Genomic DNA, 13901 nt, shown 5'->3' on the forward strand with positions numbered 1-13901 from the left:
TTTGGGGCCAATGACGTTTTCACCAGACTTGGAAAAAGTTTGATAATACTCATTGCATCTATGCACTAAAATGCATACAGAGCAAATAAAAAGAAAAGAAAACACCTGAAGAACTCATTGTTCTCTTTTCACATTTACATTTTCTTTTTGAGTTCTCCAGTGGCTTAAGTAAAACACTAACACTTGAACAATTTTTCAGATTAATTTTGACATCTTTCAACTTAAATACAACTTGGAAAACTGCCATAGGCAGCAATAGAGCTTGCCCCAGAAGCAAAAGCAAAGAAGAGAAGAATTGTCTGTCCCCTCTGAGCAGAAGAGGATGGTATCAACAATGTTACACTTAACCCTATATAAAGAAAAGGAAAAATGACACAAGTCAAATAAGATAAAACCAGAATTTCACAGGTTAAATTTAAATAATGTGTTCAAAATACAACTTGTATGCGTAACTTTTCTAACGAGTGCAACATTACACTTCTTAAGATTCATTAAATATGCTTATTTATCACTAATTTTATATTGATAACGTAAGAAGTTAAATTTTCTACGTGATATTGCATCCTTTTCCCGACGCAAAGTTAGTAATAAATAAGTATATTTAATGAACCTTAACAAGTGCAATGTTATACCCGTTAAAAAAAAAAAACTGAATAAATATTAATAGCTCTGCCAGAACTCTCACCCAAAACTAACCTCAAATTACTCTCAAACTTTGGATTTAAGCTCATTTATGTATTTATGCCCCACACATCATTTTAACTTCGGCCCCTGAAGTCCAAGTTGTTAGTTCTGTTCTGTACCATCCCCAGCAAGTTAAAATTAGACCTTGGAATGCATCACTTAAGCACAGATATAATCTCAGTGAAACTATCTGAATACTCTTTCTAGGTGATGGATTGCAGTTAAAGCATCAAAAGATATTCCATAATATTCATAGAAAATAACAAGAAACATGGTAAAAAATTTGTGGCGCTTTTATAAATGAAATGAAATATCATTCTCAGTATAGCTTAATCTATACCTGTCTCCTTCGGCCTTGTACAACGTAGCATGATCGGGCCATCACATAACATGGCAAAAGAAAGCCGGCAAATCGAAGAAGAGAAACCTGAAACTAGTGTCAAAGAGTATGCAGTGAGTGCACATATATGCATGTGTGCGTATGCAACATAAATTACCAGCAAGAGAGGTTACATTGAAGAGTGTTGATGACTCCTGCACCAACCCAGCATCTCTTGTAACCAGTAGAGCTTGGAATAGAAGCAAAACTACCAGCAACTGTATTGTCACCAACACATGTTAACTTCCATGGATAAAAAGCAATCACATGCTTAAAAAGAATGCTTAAATTAGCTGCTTACAGTTACAGCAATAGTTCGAAGACAAGCAATGCTGCTTGTGTTAGCAACAGCATAATCCTCATACTCTGATCGGAGTAACCGACGCTCAGCAGCTGCTAGAGCTAGAAGTTGTGACTCACGCCACGCTTGCCTGATTAGAGAATGGGAAAGAACATCAGAAAATTTAAACAGCTTTCAATCATATGCACACAATATATCTCCTAAAACTTGAGGACAAGAGAGAGACAATAATAGAAGTCCACAGAAAGTTTAACCATTTTGCACAATAAACTATGGCCAAATCCTGTGCGGAACTGATACAAGTGGGGCTAAACTGAATCCTTTTAGTGTCGGTGAAATGCCAAAAGCACTCCCTGATGGTTCTTTCACTATCATTACAAGAAACTCATAGTTGAGAAGAGAACTTCACTTGTTTACCAACATACTGGTGTAAATTATGAGATATAATATGTTAATATACTTGCATCTAGAGGCCTTAAAAATTGCAAAACACACCTCATGTTGCTGGTCGATTTGTGTCAGGTGACAACGCAGTTCTTAATTCCACAATTACTTATTTTCCAATTATAAATGAGAAAAATATTAATCATTTTCAGTTCTGAATGTTTAATGCATTTGCTGACATCAGTAAACTTTCAAATTTTGGCCATGTACTTTGACCCCAGTAACAATTGTGGCAAGGCCTGGAAAGAGAGATCAAGAGCAAGCACATTTACTGAGTTGGCATCCACATGACATGCAAACTTGGATTTTGACTGATGGAATATTTTTTTTGTTTATCTTTTTTTCCAAAATCCCTAATAAAAGGGTTATCTTTATTTTTTCTACACAAAAAAAAAGAGGTCAAAGTGGGGCCCACTAGTCAATCAAAGCCTTAGTCAAAATGGAAAGTCCCAATTAGCATGCCACTTAGGATTGGGCACCTCTCAGATCACAGACTCTAATACCATGCCTCTCACATCACATTATAAAACCAAAATCAATAAAATCAGAACTAGCCAAAACAGAAAAGTCTGCAAATTTATATTTGATCAGTTACTCTTATAAATATGGGCAGGTGGGATTAGGTGTGCTATTGAATCTAGACCATCAGTTCCAACCAAATCAAATTGATTTATGTAGTTTGATTTGATTTATATAGGGAGGAAAATCGATTTGCAATTTCAATTTAGTTTCTAATTTTTAGGAGGCTGAAACAAACCATAAATTTAACTACATAAATATATGCATTAATGTTATGTCCATTTATCAAACAACATTTTTATCCTAAAAGGATGCTAAGAAATTATTTAAGCTTAACCAAGAACATTTTTACCCTAGAAAGATGCCAAGGAAAAGATTATATCTATTTAGATAATTTGATTTAGGTATAATAAAATATTATATAAACACACATTTATATTTAGGGAAATTTACAATTTGGTCCCTGAGTTTTGCCATATATTACACTCCCTATTTTTGAGAAATTAATTATTTAATCCTTCATTTTTGCACTATATTACACTTTAATGCCTGAATTTTAAGAAATAAATTATTTAGTCCCTTTAATTTTAATATACGGAATAATTTAGTTCCTGTAATGTAATTTTAATGTTTACAATAATTCCATTCATTGACAGAATGACTAAACTGTTTTATATATTAAAGTTACAGGGACTAAAGTGTAATATAACACAAAATATAGGGACTAAATAATTAATTTCAAAAGTCTAAGGACTAAATAATTAAATTTCCTAAAGTGTAATATAGGGCAAAACCCAGGAACCAAATTGTAAATTTTCTTTATATTTATGTATATACGAACGAAACTAATACACTATTTCTTGTTCTCTGTCTCTGACATGTATGATAGCAAATCTCATAGTTACCTGATATCAATTGCCATAACATCAGGATTGCTGCAGGCTGGTGGAACAGAATAATTTGGTGAGAAGACCTGCCAAACAGAAATCACAAACATTAAAATTGACAATTACATATTATTCTGGGAACAAAAGTTACATCTACTAAGAAATGAATAACTTAAAGAAATCCTTACCTGGTTGCAGATTTCACAGGTGATATTTCCCTTTTTGTTGCACCATCTCTGAATGCACTTCCTATGAGCAAACTACATACAATGAATGAGAAAACATCAGCACAAAATTTACAGGTCACAACTTAAGAATAATAGTCCAGTGATTGAACAAAGCAAAAGTTTGGTCTGTAATTACAATGGGGTAGGTCATTTCAGCATACCAGTATGCAATAATTCAGTGGCAAGGTATTTAAACAAGAGAAATTCACATATTGAAGTCATTGAATTATTAGCACTTTAGCCAATACTTCTATGAGGGAGAGGGAGAAGGTGGTCTCTCTGCAATCAAATGGAAGCTTTATTTGGTAAGACCAACTAAAAATGCAATTGTGTAACCTAGTTGAACCCTTTTTTCCATCTTTGTTTTGTTATCTCTTATCCATTTGCGCCAATTAATATTTGAGACTAAAATTTTTATTGCCACTAATTTTCCTTATTTTTCTTGTCAACCAAACAGAAGTTAGAAAAAGCAAACTACCACACCCACATGTTAAGATACCCAAAAGATTCAAAAGCTCAATAAATGCATACACCCACCCGCTCCTAAGTAGCCAACGCAAAACAGTATACTAAACAGCTGTAGCAGTTATAGTAGTAGTTTAATGCTTTAAAATCTTTTGTTTTTAAAAAATAGCTCATCTCTGTAACATCCAAAAAAATATTTTGAGGGCAAACCTACTCATCATGTGAACAAACTTGAGGTTAAAAAAAAATCTTATTTTTATAAAACCCAGGAAGGTTAAGACCTCGAGAATGCTAAAATGTCGCTATAGACACAGTAACAAAAAGCCTCTGATAAGACTTGGTCCCGAGAGGAAGAAAGAGTCAAGTGCACAATGAGCACACAGGAGGAATCAACCAAAAGTCAAAAACCCAATTTCAAAACAACACAATAAAGAGAAAAAGAAAATAATTTTTTTTAGAAAGAAAATAATAATAATAATAATAATAATAATAATAATAATAATAATAATAATAAAGGAGAAAAGGGAAGAAAAAAAAAAGGGGATTCATTCAAAACCCAGAAAAATTAGAGCAAATTTTAGATACCCACCACAAACTCAAGGCCAAAAGAATGGGGAAAAATAATAAAAACCAAGAAAAGTGAAGACCTTGAGGGTGCCATTGCAAGCACAAGGAGCCTCCATTGAGTGAACCTCATCTTCCTCCTGGCAAATCCTACATTCCGCCATCTCTTTCACCTTCTTAAAAGAAGAACAGCCTTCTCCGTTACATTTTACAGAAATAACACTCTCATTTTTCGCAGTTGCTTCAATGTTTCTGTCCCTTTCTCCATGGACTGACTCAAAGCACGCTGAAGCAATGATTCTGTCCACGCAAACCATGAAATCATCCACCATCTCCTCTCTCTCTCTCTCTCTCTCTCTCTACTGTGAGTGTATTTATAGTTTCTCTCTCTAGTCCTCTGCTGTTCCTTTCCTCTCTACCTGTGGAAGTGGAGAACAAGGCAGAGACGGAGGGAGAGTGGAGAAGTGGGGCTTAAAAAGGTAGGGAGCTTTGATTGTAGTGGCGGAATTTACGAAATGGACCTGTCATAATTTTATAGACCAAATTACCCTTGTTTTCAGACTTTAATTACCATGTTGTCTGTCACAGACACAGAGAAATCCAAGTTACTGCCTTTAGGTGCAGCCTCTGCGTGTGTCAGAAGTAGTGTACTGTGTTTGAATGGAAAAAATAAACAAAGAAAATAAAAAAATAATTCCATGGAAAAATGAATAAAATTTCAAAATTAATTATTTATTATAAATTTAATATTAGAGGGTGAATTAATAAATGATCCTTGCTGTAGAGCAAAGGAGGCGTGAGGCGAAATATCATCCATTAGAATTATATAAAATGCACCAGGTAATGCCTAGGAAAGATGGTAGAGTCACAACGGTCTCACTTAAGTACCACCTCCTTAGACAGCATTTCCTAGACATGCACTTCATACAATCCTAATAAAATCAAACACTGGTAAGTACCGTCTTCCCATAACACTATCACGGTACTAAGGATTTATGCCACGAAGGCATAGATAGACAGGAGTCGCCACCCGGATAATAACCGGGACATATTTAGTGTTTTTTCTGAGGGTTATGGATGGCAACTTACTCCTTGCAGAGTTTCCACAACTGTCATTACCATAGCCCAATGTCTAGGTTCGGGATAGTGGGTACGTAAGGGGAAGGTGTTAGGCACCCCTTACGCCTGGTCTAACCTCGTTAATTCGAGTGCCAGTCCTCTACTAATGTTTCTAGAAGTCTTGTTTATTATTCCTTTATTATACTTTATCCTAAAAATGCAATTCTAATCCTATACACTCAAGTAATTCACAAAAAGGGTTGTTGTTTACACACAATTTTCATGCACAAGTAATTCCTATCTATGGGGTTGCTAATTATTTAAATGATATTTACCAGATGACTAAAATTAATTTATTATTGAGAATTTAATTTACAAACAAATTCAATTTCAAATAACCCTACGTTTCTATTTAACCTAATTAATTAATTTTCACCAAGTTACCCTAAGGATAATTAAACTAAGTTAATTATGTACATGTGTAATTTATTCTAATATCACATAAATCCCAAACAATCACAACCTAAAAAAGATTTCTAACATGCAAATTTATTTTACAATTACCAAATATTAAATTAAATTTATTTTACATGCCAATGTTAGTTTAATTTACAAACAAGATTAATTTTAATTTACAAAGTATTTATTTAAATTAATTACATGCAAAAGTCAGTTAAATTAAAAACAAAGTTAATTTTAATTTACCAAATAAAAGTTCTATTATTACTACAATTTCATACCAATGGTTATTCGAGAAGTTTAGAGCTACTTACCTGTTGGTAAATGCAGTTGCCATTGGGGCAAGCTACCTTTAAAAAGAGTCTTCTCTTCTCTAGTAGGGTATTTATAGGGTTTTGGGAGAGAGGTGTGATAGGGTTTGGAGTCTTAGGATGATAAAGTTTAGATGACTTGAACAACTACAATTGCAGAATTCGAATAAGACTGGGATATGGGTGAGGTGTTTCAACCAATAGGAAGACAGAAAAAAATGGAAGGCACCAATAGGGAATGAGGAAGAGGTGTGGTAGGATTTGGAGTCTTAGGGTGATAAAGTTTAGATGACTTAAACAACTACGATTGCAGAATTCGAATAAGACTGGGATATGGGCGAGGTGTTTCAACCAATAGGAAGACAGGAAAAAATGGAAGGCACCAATAGGAAATGAGGAAGAGGGTGGGGCCAAGGAGAAGAGAGATATTTTGTTATTTTAATTTTTAGAAAATAATTAAATGGGTCCCATTTAAAATTCCTAACTAGGCTTTCTTAGGCCCATAGAGCCCAATTAAACTTAATTAGATCCATTTAAGAACTACCCATATTAAATTTAAACAAAATAAAATTTTATTTAAATTTAATTAAATTAATTTCCCCAAAATTTTATTATTATTTTTATTTTTTTCAAGATCATGCCACGGAATTAATAATTCAGCTTCATGCCTCAAATTACATCTTACAGTCATATAATTTTTCATCATCGGGTTTCCCACGGCCTCAATGCACATACTCATCACAAAATAAGGGTCTACACTTGCATTTTTCAAAATTTTTCCCTAATTGGAAATTGGGTGTTGTATTTTAACCTTCAATTCAAATTAATTAACTTCAACGTAAATTATTAATCTTAATTATATTTATTTCGTTAAAAAATTTCAAAGTTTTGTATGAATTTTTAATTTTAATAAAAAAATAAAAATTAAGCTTTTATTTATTTATTAAAGATAATTTATATATAAAAAATATTTTTTATAAAAATTATTTTTAAATAAAATATTTTTCATAAAAATATTTTTATTATTTAATTATGATATTAAATTAATGATATATATTTATATTATATATATATAAATATTCTCAAAAGAAAAAATCATTTTTTTAAATAGCTTAATTTTTTCTTTAATTAAAAAAAATATTTTTCTGAAATTCATCTTCTTAAAGACTCTAAATGCTACAAAATATAAAAAATATTTTTTAATAAAATATTTTTTGTTAAACAAATGGGTCTCATAGTTTTTTTTTTTTTTAACTTTTTTTATTATATCTTTCTTGGTAGAGAAAAGCCTTAAATTTCATTTTTTTTTCAATTGTGATTGAAAAAGGGTAATTATTTTTATTTCATCAAAAAATTTTAAAGTTAGGTATGTTTATGGAGAGTTTAAACCCATAAAAGAATTATTGTATCTACCGTTAGATTGAATTTTTTCATATAAATTCGTACACATTATATATATACTTTAATTAATTCTACACATATTTTAATATAAATATTTAATATAACGGTAATTAAACTCATTATTATATAAATTCAAGTTTACATTATATTTACCTTTTAAAGTTTTGTATGAATTTTTAATTTTAATAAAAAAAACTAAATCTTTCTTTATTTTCTAAAAAATAATTTATATATGAAAAAATATTTTTTATTAAAATATTTTATATTATTTAGTTGTAATATTAAACAAACGTTATATATTTATATTATATATGTATAAATATGTTCAAAAGAATAAGTTATTTTTTTTTTAAATATCTTAATGATTAGAAAAATATTTTTCATTGATTAATCTTTTAAGTGCCCTTAAATTTTTTTTTTAATCTTTTATTATATCTTTCTTTTTGAAATTGGCAGAGAAAAAACTTAAATTTCAAAATTTTTTTTTTTTAATTATGATTGAAATAAAGGTGACTGTGGAGAAGAGTAGTTTGCAAGTGAGCTCAAAGTGCCACAATGATTTTGGTTGAGAAAGGAAGAGAACTCAGCCACTCAGCCACCCTTTTTAGGTACTGAACCCACAATTATCATATTCTCTCTAGCATGTTGTCTTTTTATCCCTTGAGGAAAAAATAATAATCTTTTTATCACAATTTTTTTATTTTTTAAATATGAAAAATGCAAATTTTAATGTAAATGAGATAATTTAAATATTGATGTCTATTTCTTGAAAGAGGAAAAAAATAATTATAGATAAAAAAAATCTAAGGTGACATTGGGAAAACTATAAAATAATTACATTGTTAAAATTGATATTAATATGAATGATTAACATACAAATCAACCAAAAATTCAATTTTGAATAAAATTGATTTTTGATTATTTTGACAAGTAAACTTATGTCAATGGAAGGGTCCAATTATTATTATTATTATTATTATTATTATTATTATTATTATTATTATAAGTGAAAAGCTATGATGTGCTTAGATAGATACAACTATTCTTGTCCAGATTAAATTATGCATGCATTTAGTTTAGGATAATAATGATTTGGGTATTTTTGTATGAATTTAAATAGTATACAAATTAGATTTGATTGAGTTAGAGTTTTATGTGTTGAGTATTTATTATTTAAATTTGTTTATATAAATAATTAATTAAATATAAAATTTGTATAATATTTATAAATTATATATTTAAATATTTTATAAAATTATTAAATTATTAAAATATAAATTCATATAAAATATATTTTATATAAATTATTAATTAAATATGTAAATTTAAATATTATTTAGGTAATAATAATAATAATAATAATAAAATTCAAAACGATTTCAAATTTAAAATAAATTTAATTGAATTTAATATGAATTTGAATATTAAAATATTAATCAAATTTAAATATAAGTAGAATAATTTTTATGAGTAATCTATCCATTATACTTCTAACTAAAATTGTCATGATGTTTTAATGTTGCATTATTTTTCTGAGCAATTTTTTTTCGAAGTTGTTTACAATGGATGTATCTAGGAATGGCAATGGATGGCAATGGATTAAGCATTTGTAAATATTTGATCTAACTAAATTTCAATAGAACGAATTTGGGTAATACATAATCAAAATTGAAACGATTTCGAATTTGAGAAATAATACTTATAATGGGTTTGGATTTTACATATTAGATATCCGTTATTTAAATTTATTTATGTAAATAATTAATTAAATGTAAAATATATATTTTTATAATAATATTTATAAGTTTTTTATATCTTATATTATAAATAAATAGAAATTATATATTTTATAGAGTTATTAGATTTTTTAAAATATAACTTATTAATTCAAAATTTTTTTACGAAAATTATTAATTAAAATATATAAAATTAAATAAATTTAAATATTTTTTAAATAATAATTTAATTTGAGATGAATTAAAGTAGTTAAAAATAAATTTTAAATGAATTTATGATAAATTTGAATAATAAAAATATTAACTAAATTTAAATTTAAATAAAATAATTTTTACGGATATCTTATTTACTGCGCTCTCTGAATATCTAAATATATAAAAGAATATTGAAGTTTGATTGATCGAAATAAATACCAAATTATATATATATATATATATATATATATATTTTGTTATGTGCAAGAGCTGTAGCTACTTAACTTATTAATTCAAAATTTTTTTACGAAAATTAATAATTAAAATATATAAAATTAAATAAATTTAAATATTTTTTAAATAATAATTTAATTTGAGATGAATTAAAGTAGTTAAAAATAAATTTTAAACGAATTTATGATAAATTTGAATAATAAAAATATTAACTAAATTTAAATTTAAATAAAATAATTTTTACGGATATCTTATTTACTGCACTCTCTGAATATCTAAATATATAAAAGAATATTGAAGTTTGATTGATCGAAATAAATACCAAATAATATATATATATATATATATATATATATATATATATATATTTTTTTTTTTTTTTTTTTTTTGTTATGTGCAAGAGCTCTAGCTACTTATCCTAGTTTAGGGCATTGCATACCCCAAATGTCCAACTTAAGAAATAAAGGGTGAAAGATTCTTTGTTAGGTCTTGCATCATCAACCTGATATTTGCTTTTATGTTGGGGTTACTTTTAAGTGGCCATGTGTCTCAAGACATGGCTATGGACCAAAAGTAATTAGGAACTCAAACCCTAATTTATTTAGCCAACATATGACCTAACAAATTATGCCTAATTGCTTCAACCATAAAACATGAAACAATTATTTGATGGAGCAACTTTTCTGTTTCAATTGCAATTAGTTTTTAGGTTTTTTTTTAATAAGGAGTTTGAAGAGTAAATATCTGAATTTGATTTTGTCAAATGAGTAATGTATTTTTAATCACTAAATCAAGTTAGATTAAAAATTATTTTATTTTTAAAATTTGTCAATACATGTTATTTATTTCATAATAATATAATTAATTTTTTTAATCATTATAAACAAATATTTTTCTAAATAATTATTTAATTTTAGATATAAAAAAGTTACAATTTAGTTTTAATTATATAAAAAAAATTCTTTTTTATTTAAAATTTTAAAACAGTGAAAAACAATTTAAAATTATTTTTTAAATCTTAATCAAATTATCCAGCACATCTAAATACAAAACTTTATTTTTACATTTTTTTAAAAATCACTTGCCTTCTTAACTCACAATTTTGATGAGAATTTCAAAGTTTGGAAGTTGAATTAACTTGAAATGTATAAAAACTAAATTCTCTAGAAATTATGTCACAGTTGAAGTGTTTTGACCTACATCCAAAAATCTTTTCCAAATAAATAATAAAAGTTTTTAGTTATAATTTTAAATATTTAGTTTTCCAAAAAAATGCGTAATTCTTATTATGTGGCCTAATTATTTAAGTATATATTCAATGAAGCATCAACAAGAATTTCAATTTAGAAGCAGGTATTTTAAGAAAACGGATCCAACCTAACTCACCTTTAAAAACTAGTTTAAAGGGAAAGAATTCTCAATATATTATAAGGCGCACATTACCCATATCACAAATTAATGTAAGATATTAACACATATTCTTAAGCTAAAATCAAATACTTGAACCGTGAAACACTTATAAAAGCTCAAATAGTGATTAGAAAAGCTCCAATACTATTTTAAAAAAATAGACAAGTCATATCCAAAAGCTAGCTCAAAAGGACATTAACACAATATCTTATAAGGGGGCACATTACCCTATTACAAACTAAAATAGGATATTAATACACTTTTTCATGCTAAAATTAAACACTTATAAAAGCTCAAATATTAATTAGAGAGGCTCTAATACTATTTTAAGAAAATAGACAAATTACATCCAAAATCTAGTTCAAAAAGAGTGTCCAAAACCTTACAATGATCAAATTACTCTATTCCAAACCCATGTGCATCCCAAACAAGGTAATCATCAACCTACTTCACCATCATCACAACTGTAAACTGTACAGGTTTAGGAAATCAATTTGAGCTCTAATTTCTTAGTGGAATATTACATTTTTTTCCCAATCAATTTGAGCCCTAATTTCTTAGTGGGATATTACCTTTTTTTTTGCCCCAACTCTTTAAATTAAATAAACAAAAATAGGCACCATTTGTATTAGCGTGTTTGAATCACCATTCAACAAGTGTTGGTGATGAAAGAACTAAGTGGAAAATTAGTGGATTCCATTATTAAAATAGCATCACGTCAGTTTTGCATTGTTACTGATTGGAGTCACCTTTCATGAAACTACCATATATAATATATTGATTAAATTCATTAAAAATTGTCTTCAAAATAAATTTAAAATATTTTCAGTCATTAAATTTCAAAATAATTAAACAGTGATTTAATATTATTTTTTTAAAAAGGAAAATCTTTATTTTAATTTTTTTTATATGTTTTACAAATTATTAAAGAGATTCTCAATTGACAAAATCTTCATTTCATGAGAAGAATTTACTGATAAAAAAACACAAGAATGGCTTTAATTAGATAAGATACTGAAATGATGTTAGGTTTTGTCTTTTGAAAAAATGATGGAGAAGGAAAGTTGGGCTTGATGAAGGTGTAGCAAGAGTAGGCAAAGGGATTATCGAAGGGAAGACGTGGATGATGGAGAAGGAAGGTTGGACTAGATGAAGGTGTAGCAAGAGCAGGCGAACGTATTATCGAAGTGAAGATGTGGGGAATATTGTTCAAGGATAGAGGGACAACTTGGATAAGGAACCCAGAGTTGCCTAGGCCTCTTCTTATTTCTGTATTATTATTATTATTATTATTATTATTATTATTATTATTATTATGTAATTTTAAAACTCTTTTCACGATTTTTATATGTGACAAATATAAATTACCCACGAACCTTTTGGCCCTTTCCTACCCAAGAAATACAATAAAATAAAATAACAATTTAAATCGTGAATAATATATTGATCATTTTCCACGTAGAGCACATTTTGGGGATTAACGCAAATGGATTTCGACATTGAGCATACCGAGTTAACTGCTTTGCTTTCGTTTGGTTGGTTAATCAGCAATATATATATATATATATATATATTTCCTTGAATGCGAAGAGAAAACCTCAAGTAAATAGTTCTATCAAACTTTAATGTTTAAGCTTTATGATTCATATCAGAAAACCAACAAATTTCTCCTCAACCCTGCTTTTTGAAACCCATAATCCTCCTAGCTGAGCTGGTGATACATACTAGTCTCCTAAATAACAAGGCAAGAAATAGTAACGCTGTAAACTAAGGATCGGCTATGAATATAGACACCAATTTTGAGCAGGAGAACAATTTCCCAAAACCACAGACTTCCAGGGTCTAAACTAAACACTCTTTAGCATACATAGCATAGCAGATGCATATTTGCTTATATAAAACACATCTACATTGCGTGGTAGCTCAGCTACATCTAAAATGCATACACAAGTAACCAAGGTTCAACTCTTATGTATTATTTGCAACAGACATTTGAAATATTCCTGAGTAGTTCAATTCCAAAAGGATCCTTCCCTAATTTCATACTAGAATATTAACTTATGAAGATTAGTGGTGAGCTAAATTGCCTTCACCAACACCAACAGAGAAGTAACAATGACACTAAAATCTCCAATGGTCTTAAATAACCACAGATACAGACAACCTAGAGCCTACTGCCTAAAGGCCTTAAACCATCCCATCATCAACCTAAAATCAAGAAAATTATTTCTCAAAAATATCTGAATGCCAACAGCAGTTGAAATGAAAATAATGCTAGGCCACACAGAGACTTGAGAATGTTATTTTACGACATGAAACTCAAACAAAAATCTTATCCCAAAATGATCCAACTGCACAAAATTCTCTGACTCCATCACAACCAAGCAAAACAGAAATATGCCCAACAAATCAGAGTGCCCTATATCTAAGAACCAACAATCATGTAGGCGAATGCTCTTATGTAAAGAGCAAAGCGTAAGCATTCCAATGCTAAGCAAAAATAGAGAAATCTAGAGCAAGGAGACCCAAAAAAAAACATCAAGTAGGCTTAAATCCTGGCAAGAATTTTGTACATGACATTTGTCTACTATTCACCATTTATAGAAACTACATAAGCTATAAAGGG

General features: G+C 28.5%; 1 protein-coding gene across 6 annotated transcripts; it reads right to left on the reverse strand.

Moving 5' to 3' along the window:
- LOC110652151 (uncharacterized) lies at positions 1-4944 on the reverse strand. Of its 6 annotated transcripts, none has more exons than XR_002494343.2 (8): positions 4554-4944; positions 3403-3474; positions 3233-3300; positions 1365-1494; positions 1198-1281; positions 1025-1111; positions 697-797; positions 1-349 (listed from the first exon to the last, which is right to left on the reverse strand). XR_002494343.2 is itself a non-coding variant. In XM_021807679.2 (7 exons), the coding sequence occupies exons 1-7, from the start codon at positions 4800-4802 to the stop codon at positions 344-346; spliced, it is 696 nt and encodes a 231-aa protein (XP_021663371.2). In that variant the 5' UTR covers positions 4803-4938; the 3' UTR covers positions 1-343. The 6 variants fall into 6 exon arrangements, 2 of the variants coding, with proteins under 2 accessions (XP_021663371.2, XP_021663370.2); XR_009147807.1 differs by having other exon boundaries at positions 697-771; positions 4554-4943; XR_009147805.1 differs by having other exon boundaries at positions 697-771; positions 1025-1117; positions 4554-4941.
- Positions 4945-13901: the final 8957 nt, after the last annotated feature.

This window comes from Hevea brasiliensis, chromosome 1, assembly GCF_030052815.1.
Source record: "Hevea brasiliensis isolate MT/VB/25A 57/8 chromosome 1, ASM3005281v1, whole genome shotgun sequence".
In the NCBI taxonomy this organism is placed as follows: Eukaryota; Viridiplantae; Streptophyta; class Magnoliopsida; order Malpighiales; family Euphorbiaceae; genus Hevea; species Hevea brasiliensis.